General features: G+C 46.7%; 1 protein-coding gene across 2 annotated transcripts in view; it reads left to right on the top strand.

Moving 5' to 3' along the window:
- Positions 1-17,837, top strand: part of UBASH3B (ubiquitin associated and SH3 domain containing B) — an 84,113-nt gene that overhangs the window by 45,074 nt on the left and 21,202 nt on the right. For both annotated transcript variants that reach the window (XR_014214020.1, XM_082201002.1), the window contains exons 2-4: positions 13,357-13,410; positions 15,745-15,931; positions 16,845-17,043. Coding sequence is in view for 1 of the 2 variants with exons in the window: in XM_082201002.1 (XP_082057128.1) it covers positions 13,357-13,410; positions 15,745-15,931; positions 16,845-17,043 (440 nt within the window). In the remaining variant the exon portion in view is untranslated. The remainder of the gene's footprint in view (positions 1-13,356; positions 13,411-15,744; positions 15,932-16,844; positions 17,044-17,837) is intronic.

Raw genomic sequence — 17,837 nt, 5'->3', positions numbered from 1 at the left:
TGGGCCGGAGTGCGTGCGTATGCACGCATGCGCAAATGTTATTTCCGGCGCTCCTTCCGGTGCGGAGGAGGCGTGTGCAGCTTCCCATTGGCTGCAGGAGCCTCCTGCAGCCAATGGGAAGCTGGCCAGTGTCGCAGAAGGCGATCCCCGCTTTGCTCTGCACTGGTTTAGCCGCGGCCCATGGGAGCTGGCCGAGCAGGCGGTGGGGGTCCATGGGACCCCTGCACTAAACCAAACCATGGCTTAGCTCGTAAATAAATAAGAGGCTGCAGGATCAGGCCAGTGGCCCATCTCGTCCAGCTTCCTGTTCTCAGATTGGCCAACCAGATCCCTGTGGGGAGACCCCAAGCAGGACATGAGCACAACCAACACACTGCCCTGCTGCAGTTCCCAGCAACTGGTTTTCTGAGGTTCACTGTGGCTGATAGCAAGGGTGGAGCCAGGCTTCATAGCGTGCACCATCCAGCTGCATTTAAACCATGGTTTGCTTTAAAGCAGACATGTTCAACCGGTTGACCACATTTGACAGGTAGATCCCTGGGTGATCCTGGTCAATCATGGGATCCTTATCAAGTGGGTGGTGTTTGGCGTTTCATGTTGGCGATTGGGAAAACGATGGTTGGCTTTAGCACTGTGTATGTTCATTAGTGGTGAAGTTTTAGGTGAGTGCTTTATGTCCATCCCCCTTAAAAAAAGCTAAACAACTTTGCTCAATTCCCCCCCCTCCAAAAAAAGCTCAACAACTCCGGTCAATCCTCAGTGACAGTAGGTAATCTCTTGGGAGTTGGATGGGCCTGTTTAAAGTGATGTGTAGATGAAATGTGAGCTGTCACTTTTTATCACCACCAGCACCTTCCCCTTTAAGCCACGGGAGCCTCTTCCTCCTTGTATGAACTGAAAGTAGAGTCTCAGAAACGTGTTGGGCAGGATGGTTCAGACCTCACTGAAGCCACAGGGCTGCTGCTTAGTGCAGCCATACGGCGTGTCAAGATCTCTGCTTATAATTTGGGGGAATGACCCAGAGAGAGCCGTGCAACCAAGTTCCCCAGAACAGCAGGTCTCTGGCTTGTTAGGCAACCAGTACCAGCCCCCAGACACAGTGGCGTAGCGTGGGGTTGCAGGGGGTGCCGGCTGCACCGGGCGCAACATCTGGGGGTTAGGGTTAGGGGGCGCAAGTCCACGGGTTAGGGGGCGCAAATTACTTGCCTTGCCCCGGGTGCTGACAACCCACGCTACGCCACTGCCCAGACATCCATTTTTAAAACCATGAGAGGGGAGAAAATCTTAATACCACCATTTTTAGGACAAAACGTGTCCCTTGTTGGGTTGATGTGATGTGTTTGTATTGAAGAAGTTTTTTAAAAGAGAAAAGAAATAACAATCTTGACTGGAGATATCAGAAACAGAACTGAAACGGTCCTGCTTTGGAGCTTCCTATTGGCCACTGTGAAAACAGGGTGTTGTCTTAGGTGTGCCCTTGGTCTTGTCCAGCTGGGCTCTTCTTATGTACCCAGTTAAAGAGGGAATGTGGCAGGAGTTGGTCTGGGAGGAGCCCAATCTGTCATGGTCTCCTCCATAGTCGCTTCTGAGTATCAGCTGCAGGAAGCCACAGAAGGGCAGAGTGCTCTTCTGCCCAGGTCCTGCTTACAGGTTTCCCACAGGCATATGGTGGGCCACTTTGAGAACAGGAGGTTGGACTAGGTGGGGCATTGGCCTCATCCAGCGGGGTTCCTCTTATGGTGGATGATTGATCCATTGTTCGTCTTACTCAGGAGTGAGCAAGTGCCCCTTCACTACACGTGACCCAAAAGAGACCTTAATGAGAATTTTGTTTGAGAACTTCCCACCATTTGTGGCTTCAGAGAACAGAAAGAGGGGTTTTGATTCCAGCCTCCCTCCCGCTTTTACATAGAAAACAGGAGGGGAGCAGGGCGTGTGCATATCCTATTTGTCTTCCAACATAGGGAGAGAAACTTATTTATTTCAAATCAACACGACAGCCATTTCCTTTCCTGGCTATCACTGCAGCTCCAGATGGTGCGTTTGCAAGTGTATTTGAAACCTCCAACTGCATTCCCACTCTTTCCTTTCTTTATTTTCCTTTCTTTTTATTTTAATTACAAAAACAGCGCCTTCCCAGTTGCCCCTTCTTTGCCTTACATCCCTGCAATGGAAGTGAGGAGCCCCTCAGCATATTCTGTCTTCTGTTTAGAAGTGTGCTCCTAACAATGCAGTCTGTGAATTCAAATATATATGCAATATTAATGTTGGTTTAAAAACACACGCTGAGATCATTTTAAAGAAGTCAGCATGTGCCTCACACAGGGAGCCCGAATGGCTTCTGTCCCCCTTGGAACAGCCCCTGTGCCATGACCCACATGGATTCCATGTGGTCTGTAGCAAATCGGCACTTCTGAGACCTGAGCTGGGGGAAGGGGAGTGAGTTTATCCATCTCTATGCTAATTGATGGTGCATTTCCCCTGCCCCTGTAATTCCGTGTCCTTGAAGCTCTCAAAGCAGCCTTCTAGTTTTATCCAAACTTCTGATTATCTGTATTCTTAGAATGTCCCCTGCTTTTTCCTCAAGGCCATGTGGGTTAATGATCTCATGTCAGGCAGCAGCAACAGACCTCTTTGAGAGGGGGGCGGGCGGCGGGGCAAACCAAGACAGCACATTTTTCTGGTTATCTTTCCCATTGCATTTTTTCTCCTTTAAATGAGACCGCTGTGCTTCCCATCCACGCTTTTGATTTAAGGAGCCAGCCAAGCAGGAGATTAAAGGCTGGCACACATGTGCGGAGGAGACAGGGAGCCTCTGCAGCAGACACAGCGATCTTCAGCCTGCAAGAGGTTACGTAACTGAAATATTGAGCGCCCAGCAGAGTCAACGTATCCTATAGCCCTCCCCCAACATATCTCTCTCTCTCTCTTTCCATTGCTTCTCCAGCTTGTGCATTGCTGCTGGAGCATCTTTGGCAAAGAAGAGAGCTCCGTGTTTGTTTGTTTTTTCTCTTTCTTGTATTGGGTGTGGGTTTATGCCTCTTGAAATAGGTCACGTTAGACCCCAAGTTACGACTTCTACCCATTTGTGGTGGGTGCTAATGCTGATCTTATTTGTCAACAATTAATTATATATCTGCTCGTCGCCAGTCATTTTGTGATTGCTCAAGGATGAAAGGGATGCATTCTGTGGTTTAAAAAGTCATTTTATTGCAATCTCTGAAAAACTGATCCATAATATACGTGCCGCCATGCAGACCTCTCAGATTTTGCATCTGTTTGGGGACTGTTTGTGATTTACAATCTCATGGTTGGTGCATTCCTATTAAATATGGGTTTTTTCATGGCAGTGTTTATGAATACTTGATATATTTTGTATAAATACGAACTTTGTATCCCACCATGGGATATGTCTTACACTATTCATTCTTTCTTATGCTTTTTTACCTTGTATTTTTTAGTCTTCTTGCACATATGGCATTCTTATTATGTGTTTTAGTTTGGGGTTTTGTTTTGTTTTTGTTGCTATATTTGCAAATCTTGTTTTTTTAAAAAAAAAATTAAGAAAGAGGGCAGTAGCCTATGAAAGCTGCAAGAGGAAACACTTCCCCGTTCCACTTTCATGGTCTATCCCACCTATCCTAAAAGCAGCACCAAATGGTCTCCCACCCAGGAACTCACTAAACCCCAGACCTGCTTAACTGCAGCAAAGTTGTGACATCATGGATTGCAGGCATTGTAGTGGCACATGACTGTTCTGTCAGCATAAGGAGTTCTGCTTGCACAATGGAACATTCTCCCCCTCTTCCTCCTTCCATGTGCCCTCTAAATCTGTTCCATGAATTCCCCCAGCCCTCTGGAGCAGTTGTAGGGGGAGGATATAGGTTGCACACAGGGGGAGGAGATGGTCCCATTGTGCAAACAGAAATCCTTGTGCAATACCACCCCATATGTCTTCAGACCATACCCTGGGAACAAAGCCTAATTTATTGCGCTTTTTTCCTCCAAGGCAGTGTATGTGGCTGTTCTTCTATCCTGTTCTTCTACGCTGATAGAGAGGGGGAGAGAGGGAAACTATCCCAGGGCACCCAATTGTTTTCATGGCTGAGTAGGGAACTCAAGTACCTTCCATCATAAGGCGAACCACAACACCATTAAATGCAGTTTCTAGAGTGTGTCCTACTGTATAGTTCAGCCTTTTGCAGCTTGTTTGTTTATTGATTTCTTTGTTGTATTTATATCCAACCTTTTCCTCCAAGGAGCTCAAGGCGGCATACAGTGGTACCTCGGGTTACAGACGCTTCAGGTTACAGATGCTTCAGGTTACAGTCTCCACTAACCCAGAAATAGTACCTTGGGTTAAGAACTTTGCTTCAGGATGAGAACAGAAATCGTGTGGTGGCAGCGGGGGGCCCCATTAGCTAAAGTGGTACCTCAGGTTAAGAGCAGTTTCAGGTTAAGAATGCACCTCCAAAACGTATTAAGTTTTTAACTTGAGGTACCACTGTATATGTTTCTCCCCCTCCTTGTTTAATCCGCACAACAACCCTCGGTAGTGGCGCCTTCCCTGTGGAACACCCTCCCACCAGATGTCAAAGAGAACAACAACTACCAGGCTTTTAGAAGACATCTGAAGGCAGGCCTGTTTTGGGAAGCTTTTAATGTTTGATGTATTATAGTATTTTAATATTCTTTTGGAAGCCGCCCAGAGTGGCTGGGGAGGCCCAGCCAGATGGGCGGGGTATAAATAATAAATTATTATTATTATTATTATTATTATTATTAGTTAGGCTGATTGGCATTGACTGATTCAAGGTCACCCATTGAGCTTTGTGGCCAAGCAAGGATTTGAACCCTGGTCTCCCGGATCCTAGTCCAACATTCTAACCACTACACCACACTGGCTGCTATGTTTGGACATGGTCCAGAGATGCATAGGAATGCCTTTGGGGCAATCCTCCTTACTGCCTCCAGTATGTCATGTGATGTTTACAGTGCCTCATGTACAAGCCAGTTTCGTGCAGGCTGACAGCATCTACAGAACCATGGACAAGGGTTTTTGATATGCTGGGGTGAGTGCCTGCACAGCACACTCAGGGCCCAAACTTTTATTGTACCACACAGCTATTGCTCAACACCTTTCTCGTAAAGATCTTATTGCTTAGCTAATGACTGTGGCAAGGCTTACCAGTGCAAGATTTTGGAGGACTTTACATCCAAATAATAATAATAATAATAATAATAATAATAATAATAATAATAATAATAATAATAATTATTATTATTATTATTATTATTATTATTATTTATTTGTACCCCGCCCATCTAGCTGGGTTTCCCCAGCCACTCTGGGCGGCTTCCATAGAAACCCAAAAATACACTAAAATATCACAGATTAAAAACTTCCCTGAACAGGGCTGCCTTAAGATGTCTTCTGAATGTCAGGTAGTTATTTATCGCTTTGACATCTGATGGGAGGGCGTTCCACAGGGCGGGCACCACTACCGAAAAGGCCCTCTGCCTGGTTCCCTATAGCTTTGCTTCTCGCAATGAGGGAACCGCCAGAAGGCCCTCGGCGCTGGACCTCAGCATCCGGGCAGAATGATGGGGGTGGAGACGCTCCTTCAGGTATACTGGGCCGAGGCCGTTTAGGGCTTTAAAGGTCAACACCAACACTTTGAATTGTGCTCGGAAACATACTGGGAGCCAATGTAGGTATTTCAAGACCGGTGTTATGTGGTCTCGGCGGCCGCCCCCAGTCACCAGTCTAGCTGCCACGTTCTGGATTAGTTGTAGTTTCCGAGTCACTTTCAAAGGTAGCCCCACGTAGAGCGCATTGCAGTAGTCTAAGCGGGAGATAACTAGAGCATGCACCACTCTGGCGAGACAGTCCGCGGGCAGGTAGGGGCTCAGCCTGCGTACCAGGTGGAGTTGTTAGACAGCTACCCTGGATACAGAATTGACCTGCACCTTCATGGACAGCTGTGAGTCCAAAATGACTCCCAGGCTGCGCACCTGGTCCTTCAGGGGCACAGTTACCCTATTCAGGACCAGGGAGTCCTCCACACCAGCCCGCCCCCTGTCCCCCAAAAACAGTACTTCTGTCTTGTCAGGATTCAACCTCAATCCATTAGCCGCCATCCATCCTCCAACCGCCTCCAGGCACTCACACAGGACCTTCACTGCCTTCACTGGTTCTGATTTGAAAGAGAGGTAGAGCTGGGTATCATCTGCATATTGATGGACACCCAGTCCAAACCCCCTGATGATCTCTCCCAACAGCTTCATATAGATGTTAAAAAGCATGGGGGAGAGGGCGGAACCCTGAGGGCCCAGGGGTCTGAACACTCATCCCCCACCACCACTTTCTGAACACGGCCCAGGAGGAAGGAGCAAAACCACTGTATAACAGTGCCCCCAGCTCCCAGCCCCTCTAGACGATCCAGAAGGATGTTATGGTTGATTGTATCAAAGGCCGCTGAGAGATCCAGCAGAACTAGGAAACAACTCTCACCTTTGTCCCTAGCTCGCCGGAGATCATCAACCAGCACGACCAAGGCAGTTTCAGTCCCATGATGAGGCCTGAATCCCGATTGGAAGGGATCCAAATGGTCTGCATCCTCCAGGCGTGCTTGGAGCTGTTCAGCAACCACGCACTCAATCACCTCCCCAAGAATGGAAGATTTGAGACTGGGCGATAGTTGGCCATACTGGCTGGGTCTAAAGATGGTTTTTTAAGAAGCGGTTTAATGACCGCCTCTTTCAGCGGATCTGGGAATGTTCCCTCACAGAGGGAAGCATTCACCACCCCGCAGAGCCCATCGCCCAGCCCTTCCCGGCTTGCTTTTATTAGCCAGGATGGGCAAGGATCAAGGAGACAGGTGGTTGGTTTCATGCGTCCAAGCAGCCTGTCCACATCCTCGGGGGTAACGGATTGGAATTGATTCCATGCAACTTGACCAGACAGAGCTCTAGCACTCTCCCTCCCCGGCCCTGCTCCCATGGTGGTGTCTAGCTCCTTCCGAATATGAGTGATTTTATCTGCAAAAAAACTTTGCAAAATCGTTGCAGGAGATCTTGGGGTCTTTACAAGGCCCCGGTGGTAAAGGTGGTTCCGTTAAATTGCAAACCACCTGAAAGACTCTCCTGCTACTATTTTCTGCAGATGCAATAGAGGCGGTGAAGAAAGTCTTCTTCGCCGTCGCTATCGCCATTTGGTAGGCTCGACGTTGAGCTCTAACCTGTGTCCGGTCAGATTCGGAGTGAGTTTTCTGCCACCGACGCTCTAGCCGTCTCAGCGATTGTTTCATTGCCCTCAGCTCCGAAGAAAACCACGGGGCTGTCCGGGCTCCATGCAATCGGAGAGGGCGCTTCGGAGCCAGACAGTCAATAGCCCTGGTTAATTCCACATTCGAGCGGGCCACCAGGGAATCAGCTGAAAGGCCATCAACATGGGATAAAGCATCCCCTACCACTCTCTGGAAACCATTTGGATCCATTAAGTGGCGGGGACGGACCATCCGAATTGGTCCCACCTCCCTGCAGAGATCTATTTGGAGTCTGTATTTCTCAACTCTGGGGTTTAATATCAGGGGACAAGTTGACGGCGCATGTTCCTGAGAACTGGGCAAGAGAGCTAATGCTTCTCATTCAGCTTGGCGTAACTTTATTTTATATGCAGCATCAATAGAACATGACTATAGGCCATAGACCATAGAATTTGAAAATGTTCAGGAAAGGGCAACCAAAGTGATCAAGGGGCTAGAATGACTCCCTTATGAGGAAAGCTGGTCACATCTGGGACTTTTTCTTTCAGAAAAGAGGTGAGTAAAAGGTGACATGATAGAATACACCCAATGAAGCTTAACGTCGGCAAATTCAGGACAGAAACAAGAAGATAGTTAAACTATGGAACTCACTCCTGCAGGAACCAGTGAGCAACACCAAACTGGGTGGCTTTAAAAGAGGATTAGACAAACTCATGGAGGAGAAAGCTATCAGTGGCTGCTAGTCATGCGGGTTATACTCTGCCTCCGTGGTCGGAGGAAGCAATGTTTCTTAATACCAGTTGCTGGAAACCGTAGGAGGGGAAAGAGCTCTTGTGCTTGAATCGTGCTTGTGCGTTTTCCAAATGCATCCGGTTGGCCACAGTGAGAACAGCATGCAGAACTAGATGGGTCATTGGCCTGATCCAGCCGGCTCTGCTTATGTTCTTATAGGCCTCCGGCAGCACATGGTGACTTGTGGAACAGTAGTTTTATTTCATGGAATGACTTGAAATGATTGATGTGCTGAAACTCGGTGCTTCTGTCAGGGCGGTTGGGAGAGTTGGTTGTTGTTGTTTTCTTTATGGATATTTGAAAACAATAAAATGCATTTCTTTTAATAAAAAAAAAAGGCATCCAAACCACACATAGCAGGGTGGATCCAGATTCAGTCGTGCTTAGACTAGACCTGTTGAAACTTAAGTTGATTAGACAAATCCATGGAGATAAAAACCGTGAGTGGGTTCTCCAGTCACAATAGCTATGTTTTTCCACCACAGATGGAGGCAGATGGAGTAATTCTTCTCAATACCAGTTGCTGGAAAACACAGGAGGGAAGAGGGCTCTTTTGCTCACTGCCTCCAAAGGCATCTAGTTAACTACCGTATTTTTCGCTCTATAACACGCACCCGACCATAACACGCACATAGTTTTTAGAGGAGGAAAACAAGAAAAAAAATATTCTAAACGAAACAGCGGATGTATGATTTTTGTGGTTCATGCTGTGGCCACAGACATGTGATCTGACGGTGAGTTTGGGGTAGCCCAATGTAAAAATCCTGAGGATCCATGTGGATCCATGCTTTGTAACCACGTTTTTGCACCACTGTGGCCCCAGGCAACAGTGGGTGCGTGATTTTTTTGGTGCAAGCTGTAGCCATGGACATGCTATGTGATCTGATGGTGAATTTGGGGTGACCCAGTGCAAAAATCCTGAGGATCCATGTGGATCCATGCTTTGTAACCACGTTTTAAGTGGGGAGGGAAAGAAAAGCACTCAAGGGACAAGGAACACTCGTGGGGTGGGTGGAGAAGGATGCTGTTAATAATGCAGAAGAGGGGTATAAGAGGAGAAGGCTCCTCTCCTCTCCCGCTTTGCTCCTTTAAAGCAAGCAGGCTCTCTGTCCCTCTCTCCTCCCCACTCAGTGGCTCTTCTCCCACTTTGCTGTTTCAAAGCAAGCCACGGAGGAGGGAAGGATGGGGAACCATGGATCCTCTGCTCACGACTGCAGCAGACCCCCCCCCCCCACCATCTGTAGGCATTCGCTCCATAACACGCACAGACATTTCCCCTTAGTTTCTAGGAGGAAAAAAGTGAGTGTTATGGTGCAAAAAATACGGTACTTAATTTGCTTTATCCAGCAGGGCTCTTCTTATATTTTTATTGCTTTAGTTATTAACTAAGTTAGTCTCCTCTGCCTTTCCCCAACCTGATGCCTTCCAGATATTTTGGACTCCAACTTCTATCAGACCCAGTCAGCATGGCCACTGGCAAGGAATGATGGGAGCTGTAGTCTATCAACATTTGGAGGACTTCACGTCCTCCCCCCCCCCAACCCAAGCAATATATAGCCCAAAAAGAAGTTATCCTTCAAAATGTGCTACTTCTCCAGATTTGGAAATGCAGTTCTCCAAACAAAGTATGTATATAATAATGCATATATAAAAGGGAAAGTGTGCATCCATTAGGGGAAATAACATGAGAAATTCTACAACTTTGCGTACTTATGTATGTGTGCATGTCTCTATGTGTATACACACTCACATTCATTCATGTTATTCTCATAGACTAATAACCATTCCAGTAAAGAGTCATGCCACTTATTCAGAGAAGCTATTCAATCTGGTTGCTTTTCTTAAGAGCTAATGCCTCATTTCCTATTGCAATAGCTTCCTCTCAAGTAAATGGAAATGTCGCCATTATACCTTCACATTTATTGACATGCACCTCTGTATTGAATGGACATCCTTTGCGGTTACTGCTTACTCTCCGTAATGGACTGTATGGGAAGCTAAAACCTTTATGTGGCCGTGAACATTACATAGTGCGAGGGGGATGTGCTTTTTCCATTGGAGGTTTATGCAGAGAGCTGGAAGCGTCTGGCACCTGCCTTAGGAGCAAGTGGGTTTGCAAGGAATGGGGGGTGCCCAATGCCAGAGGGTTTGTGGGTGTGCCTTGCCCTTTTCTCCAGGGAGATCAGATTATGCAGGTTGCCTCCCACCCAAGTATTGGTTCGGGCCAAGAAGCCTCAAATGAAGCCATTTCTCTCTCTCTCTCTCTCTCTCTCTCTCTCATATCAATGATGCGAACTGCATTACAGCTTTTGTTGAGCAAGGAGTCAGTGTTTCCTGTATCCCTTAACTCCCAACATACCAAAGAAGTGATGAGGGGAAAGATTGAGGTGAAAATAAAACAAATTATTCCAAACCGGCAAAAGCAAACCTGGTGTATGAAATGGTCTGATATATTCAATATGAAGAAAATTAGAAACAGAGAGCAGCCACTTTCACACCATGCATTTAAAGAACTATGTTGTTACTTTAAACAGCCATGGTTTCCTGCAAAGAGTTTGGGAGTTGTAGTTAAGGGCACTGAGAGCTTTTAGGAGACCCCCCCCCCAATTCCCCTTCCAGAGCTCCCTGTAAGAGGGATTGAATGTCAAAACCACTCTAGGAGGGGGGGCAAGAGTCTCCTAGCAACTCTCAGCCCCCCAACAAAACAACAGCTCCCAGAATTATGGGGAGGGGAGGGGAACCATGACTATATCTTCGTGTATCTGCTGTTTTGTGTGTGTGTGTCTACTATTTTGAAGGCAAAAAAAAGCCTAAACAAGAGTTTGGGTATCTGATAACGACGCAGGTATTGGAAAATATATCATTACATATCTTTAGGTGCCAGGCAAAAGGGGGGAAAAAAATCCTCTTCTCCCAGACTTTTGGTTACTTAAACAATTTATGGCCTTTTAAACTTTGTGTAGTTTCGGTGAGGGGTGGGGATTATTGGTTTGTTTGTATTGTTATGTATTTTCGTGGTTTCGTACAGTGAACCGCCCTGTGATCCTCGGAGGAAGAGTGCAATATACATTTAATAAACAATAATAATAGGCGCTACCTAGCTCCCATAGTGTTTCCTGGCAAGAAAGCAGGCTTAGTAAACTGCTACCCATCGCATGTTCCCACTGCTCTGGAAAGCAGGGAGCGCAAGGCAGGGTTTCCCTAAGGAATTTTCTCTTTTTCAATGGAGTGAGTCAGCAAAAACTGTGGGTGGGTTGAGGTGGCAGGTCTTTCCTGCTCTGTCATGTACCACTCAGTCCTGGGAGACTGGAGGGAGCCAGTTAGTGGCTGGTGGCTGTCAAAAAGAATAACCAGCCAACTCCTACCTGACTCCCCTTAGTTTGCTCCTAGTGATTCTATTACTGGCATATGCTAAAGCCAGGAAGGTCTTTGGAGGAAATAACTTTTTAATGCAAATAGATGCTTGATGCCACAGATAACTTGAGAGAGAGGGAACATTGTTTGCTGGAGAGAGTGGGTGGGGTTTGCCTTACATATGTGTAAGCTATAAAAAAGGGTGGGTGTGTGGAGATATGGAAAGATCTTATCAATAAATAAATGCAAAGGACGTCAGTGTGGAGGCTAAGAAGAGGCCTATATCTTGCAAATCTTAGAGGGAGTGTGCTGCATCTCTCTTTGGAGAGAAAGAGAGATTGCCCACCTTCTCATCACAAATTTCAAGCAGTATGATAACACTTTGAACAGTCACAGCTTCCCCCAAATCACCCAGGGAGCTGTAGTTGTGTTAAGGGTGCTGAAAGTTCTTAGGAGACCCCTGCTACCGTCACAGAGCTACAACTCCCAGAGTTCCCTGGGAAGAGGGATTTGACTCTTAAACCACTTGGAGAATTGCAGCTCTGGAGTGGGGTGGGGGAATGGGGAGGGATCTCCTAACAGCTGTCAAGACCCTGAACAATCTACACTTCTCAGGATTTGTTGGGGAGAAGCCATACCTGTTTAAAGTGGCGTCATAGCACTTTAAATGCGTGGTGTGAATGTGGCCTTTGTGTTCGCACCACGGTGCCGTCACTGAGGACCCAACTAGATGCAAAATAGAAGTACCTTGTGTGGTGGGTTCATTAATTTCAATGAGCCTACTCTGAGTAGAACCTACTTGAATTCAGTCCATGATCTTCTGCAGTTTTTTCTTCCTTGAATTAAATAGAAGCTGGGGGTTTGATTTAGATTTAGATCAGGACTGTGATAAAGAGAGCAAAGGAAGATTAATCCCTTTCCGTTTTCATTCTTGACTGAAATACACATACAAACAGCTGCAAGTGTTTGGGGCTGTTTGCTTCTTTGTTGTTATACTTTTTCTATTCTCCTGTTCCTCCAAGGAGCTCAGTGCTGAGGCAGTATGTGTAGTTATTGCCTTTGTCTCATTTTAACTTCACAACAACCGTGTGATCTAGCTTAGGCTGAGAGAGTGTTGGTCCTAAGGCCACCTATGGCTGAGCAGGAATTTGAGATATTTGTTTCACTCTTGCAAGGATACAAATTGCCGGGGCGGTGGTTGGAATATGACAATGCACACCACCTTGAGCTCCTTCAAGGAAAGGTGGGCTTATAAATCAACCGCAGTAGTTCAGGCTTCAGGCGAGACTCTATAAAAGAGTAAATGGCTGCTATTACCAGCCAGCAAAATAGTTCTGAAACAGCCTGCGGTGTTGACTGCAAAAAACAAAACAAAACAAAAAACAAAAACAAAGGCCGTTTTTGTTTTTAGAGAAAGTCAGCAGCTGGAAAATAATTGGGAAGCTGGAAATTGGTCTCAGAGTTCTCCACATGCTGCTCGCTGCTGCCTCTTTACCCCTACCCCCCCCCGTAAGAGTTACTGGCGTTGTGATAGTGCAGCCAGCGAAAACTCTGTGCTGCCATTAAACTGCAGCTGCAGATTTCTGCATGAGCTGTTTCTCAGTCTTTCTGGACTCGCTTTCCCCAGTTAATCAGTCAGGAATCTCAGCGCAAGCGAAAGTTTCCAAGGGAGAGTGGACATTTCGTTGAAAGCAGCATAAATGTCTTTTTTTTTTCCTTCTGCTTTATCGGGGAATGAAAATAGATTGAAGGTGGTAAATTTTAAATAATCCGAGGGGGAATCCTGGTGCAAGAAATGGATCAGGGTGGCAAACTTTCACCCCTAGCTGTTGCTAACTTGTTCAAAGGAACGGCAGCAACTTCACCCTGCGATTGCCATCTAGTGCTAGCTGAGAGCGCTGACAGTGGGTCTTTCTTTCTTCCCTTCCTTCCTTTCCTGCAGGCAGAAAGCTCTGGCGTCTACAGGAGGCCGAAGCGTCCAGGCGGCTTGTGACTGGTTGGTATGAATTATGACCTTCTACACTCTTGAAAAATCAAATTTTTGATATCCGTATCAGGAGAAAGTACTTGGAATAGGAGTGCACATCAAGGGACATGGCTGGCGCTGTGGGTTAAACCACAGAGCCTAGGGCTTGCCGATCAGAAGGTCGGCAGTTCGAATCCCCGCGAAGGGGTGAGCTCCCGTTGTTCGGTCCCTGCTCCTGCCCACCTAGCAGTTTGAAAGCACGTCAAAGTGCAAGTAGATAAATAGGTACCACTCCGGCGGGAAGGTAAACAGCGTTTCTGTGCGCTGCTCTGGTTCGCCAGAAGCAGCTTCGTCATGCTGGCTACATGACCCGGAAGCTGTACACCGGCTCCCTTGGCCGATCAAGCGAGATGAGTGCCACAACCCCAGAGTCAGCCATGACTGGACCTAATGGTCAGGGGTCCCTTTACCTTTACCTTTAAGATGCCTTGTATCAGACTGTGGGCTTCATCATTGCCCACACTGACCATCAGCAGTTATCCAGTGTCTCCAGAAGGGGCCTTTTTGTTTTCTTTTCCCCCACCCCATCCTGCCTGGTGATGCTGGGGGTTGATCCTGGAGTGCCCTGCATGCTCTGCTGCTGAACTACAGGAGCTCCCGGTGCAAACTTGGTCACCCTCCTCTGTACACGTTCCAGCTTTTCAATATCCTCCTTAATTTGTGGTGCCCAGAACTGGACACAGCCCTCCAGGTGTGGGCCTGACCAAGGCAGAATAGAGTAGTCCCATTACTTCCCCCGATCTAGACAGTATACTTCTGTTGATGCAGCCTAGATCTCATTGTAACCAGGTTTTCACAAGGCATTTCACAAGGGCAAAAAGGAGGAACAGACTAGGAGATGGTGTTTTCCTAGGGACATGTTCTAGAAACGGGGGGGGGGGCAGTCCTGTCCCTTGTAAACAGGGACACTGGAGAGCATATGGTGTGGTGCCATTGCACTGCAGCGCTGTCAGTCATGGCGATTGGAATGCTGTTTCCATACATGGAGGCCCATGGCCTGCCTCCACATCAAGAGCCGCAGCCAAACAGCCGTGGGCAGAGCTTCCATCTGGGTATGGGAGATTTTCACCCACAACCCAGAGCTCCTGAACCACCACCACATTTCCCACTGCACCCCCTGAAATCTGTTCTAGAAAGCTGGCAAGGAGAACTTCTGAAATATCACCAAGAGCTGTCCGCAGGACAAAGAATCTGGAGAGCTTTGGTGCTGTATGAAGGGCTGGAGCTCAGTGGTTGAGCATTTCCTTTGCAGGCTGAAGGTCCCAGGTTTAATTCCCTGCCTGAAATCCTTTCAAAAAAATTAATTTTATTTTTCATTTTCACATTTTACCACGTTTAATGAGAAAAACAGAACCTTTACAAATTTAATTTGCATTTCCCACAACTTCCCTCCCCTCCTTTCTGTGGTTATTTAATTTATATCTTTTTATTACTGCATATCCAATTCAAACCTATTTACTAATTTTCCTTTGTCTTCCCCTTTAATTATCTCTTAACGCACGTGTTTATATCAACCCTGCTAACGTTTTAATTTGTTTATAATATATCTTCAAATAATCAATAAATTTTCCCCATTCTGCTTTTAAAAAGTCTCTCATCTTGATTTCTTATTCTTTTGGTAAGCTTTGTCATTTCTATGTACTCCATCAATTTTAGTTGCCAATCCTCTTTTGCTGGAACTGTTTGTTCTTTCCATCTTTGGGCATAAATCATTCAGACAGCTGTGGTAGTGTACATAAACAGTTTTTTTCTGTTCATTGGGTACCTCTCCACTGGTTATACCTAGAAGAAAAGCTTTTGGTTTTATCACAAAAGTTATCTTCAGCATTTTTTTCAACTCATTATACATAATTTCCCATAAAGCTTTTGCTAACTTACATGACTGACATCCTGGAGAGTCATTGCAGCAAGCCAGTGTGGCCAAAACTAAAGTAAATGGATCCATATATTATTATTTTTTTAAAGGTAAGGAACCCCTGGACGGTGAAGTCCAGTCAAAGGCGACTGTGGGGTTGTGGTGCTCATCTCGCTTTTCAGGCCAAGGAAGGCAGTGTTTGTCCGCAGACAGCTTTCCCTTTAAATGGATCCTTAGTCTGACCTTGCATAAAGCATCCTCCTTTCTTCCCAGGAATGCATGCAAGACTCTTAGATTCTTGACTGTTTCTTTCTCGCTCCAGACTGATATTTTTTGCATCCTGGCCTCTGTATTGGTCATCTTTTCTGACTGCATTCATTTGCCAAACTTGTTTCTTCCCTTCTCCTCTCTTGCAACGGCTGTTCATTTCCCCCTGTTTTCCCTTACAGGCTGTTTTCACACGTATGCGACCCCTTTCTCGATGACCCCCTGCCTCGGGAGTACGTCCTCTACCTGCGTCCCACCGGCCCCTTAGCGCAGAAGCTCTCCGACTTCTGGCAGCAGTCGAAGCAACTGTGCGGGAAGAACAAAGCTCACAATATCTTCCCCCACATCACGCTCTGCCAGTTCTTTATGGTGAGTTGGTCCTTTCCCCTTCAGCCTGCATTGATCTGTTGGCCAAAGTGCTTCCAGATGTCCTGTTTGTGGAGCACTCGTCCTCACTGACTTACACAAAGCTTCTGAGGAGGTTAGACCATGCCTGGTCTTCACTGAGCCTTTGATCTTCCCAAGGAGGTTATACAACAATGAGTATTCCTCCTGATTTCTTTGCAGGGTGTGCCTGCATCTTCTTGAGGGTTTCTTGCAGGCATCTGCTTGGCCACTGTGAGAAGTGGACTAGATGGGCCATTGGCCTGATCAAGCAGACTCTCCTTTATGTTCTTAAAGCTACAATAAGTTGTACCAAACTGCTTAAGGCAGGCTTTCTGAGATGATGTTACTGTCCAGTTTACAAAGTAGCTGGAAGATCTTGGCCAAAGTGGAACATTCAGCTTTTGAAGACTCCAGTTGCTTGCGACAGCAATTGGTTAGTCCATGGAGTGTCCACACTGAGCTGCCATCTGAATAGGTTTCCCTGACTTTCCCTGTGCATCTCTTAATTATCTTCCACCTACAGGAAATATTGAAAAACACAACCTAGATAAAGTTCTCTGAACTTTATACTTTTTTTTGGTTTTGTGCTCATGCACATCTCACTGCCGGTATGAAAGTAACAGCTATGGAAACTTCACCTGGTAGACCACTGCATTTTGGTTTGCATGCCGTGGCGATGCAGTGAGTGGGTTGCTAACTGAAAGACATGTGGGGAAATAAGGCAAGTGTAACAGGAGCCCTAGTCCAACAACATCTGGAGGAAACTGTGTTGGCTACTCTTGGGCTGCAGAATCTTGGGACAATCCAACTGATTTGGGGGTTTAAAAGGTACACGTTTCCAGTGCTCATGGTGCATCGGATCATGGCCTCTAAACTGACCACAGTCTCTTGGCAGTGCGAAGACAGCAAAGTTGAGGCACTCTGTGAAGCTCTCCATGCTACTGTGACCCGGTGGCGATGCAAGTTCCCCGTCCCTTTGCCCCTGGAGCTCTACACCTCGTCCAACTTCATTGGGCTCTTTGTCAAGGAGGACAGCGCAGAGGTCCTCAAGAAATTTGCCGCAGACTTTGCTATGGAAGCCACTTCTAAAGCCGGTGGGTGCTCAGGGCAGGATGCAACTTCTTTAACTTTTATATTTTATTTCTTTAATGCAAGATGTTTCTGTTCCACCTTTTAGACTTCTTTGTGTTTATGATTTTAAAAAGTCTCCCAGGGTAGTTTACAAAGTTGGGAAAGCCCCTGTAAAGTTTGGGGCCAAGGTATCTCAAGGATTGCTTGCTCCCATATGAACCTCTCCATGCTCTTAAGACTGGTGTGGGGCACTTTTAACCCTCCAGAAGTTGATGAACTACAGTTCCCATCACCCCTGGCCATTGAGCATAGTTTCCTGGGGCTGATGGGAGTTGTAGTTCAGCAACATCTGGAAGACTAAAGTTTCCCACCACCTGCTTCTAAGATCAGTCAGTGAGACGTCTCTCCTGGGTCCACCCATCTGTTAAGAGCAGATGAGTAGTGAACAGAGAGCAGGGCCTTTTCTGTGTTGGCACCCACTCAAAGAACATTCTTAGTTCTGTAAGCTGGTTGCTCACACTTATGATCTTTCTGCACTAGGCTGAAATGTTTTACATATCCAGGTCTTTAAACTCAGTTTGTTGCAAGAGTGGCTGGTAGGGAGGGGCAGAACTGCAGACCCGGCCTCCTGACAGCAATATACCAGTGCTCTCAATGGTATGTCTACTACACTGTCCTGACTTTGCTGCTGTCCTCATGCTGTCCTAGAACACTGTAGTAACACTGGTGCCAAGAGATCCATGGTGCCAGGTGAGGTATTGGAATAAAGTCTGACCACCAGGATGCCACCACAAAAAAGGCCCTGTCTTTGGAAGTG

This window comes from Podarcis vaucheri, assembly GCF_965113315.1.
Source record: "Podarcis vaucheri genome assembly, chromosome: 15".
NCBI lineage: Eukaryota > Metazoa > Chordata > Lepidosauria > Squamata > Lacertidae > Podarcis > Podarcis vaucheri.
This window is presented reverse-complemented; position numbering and strand designations above follow the sequence as displayed.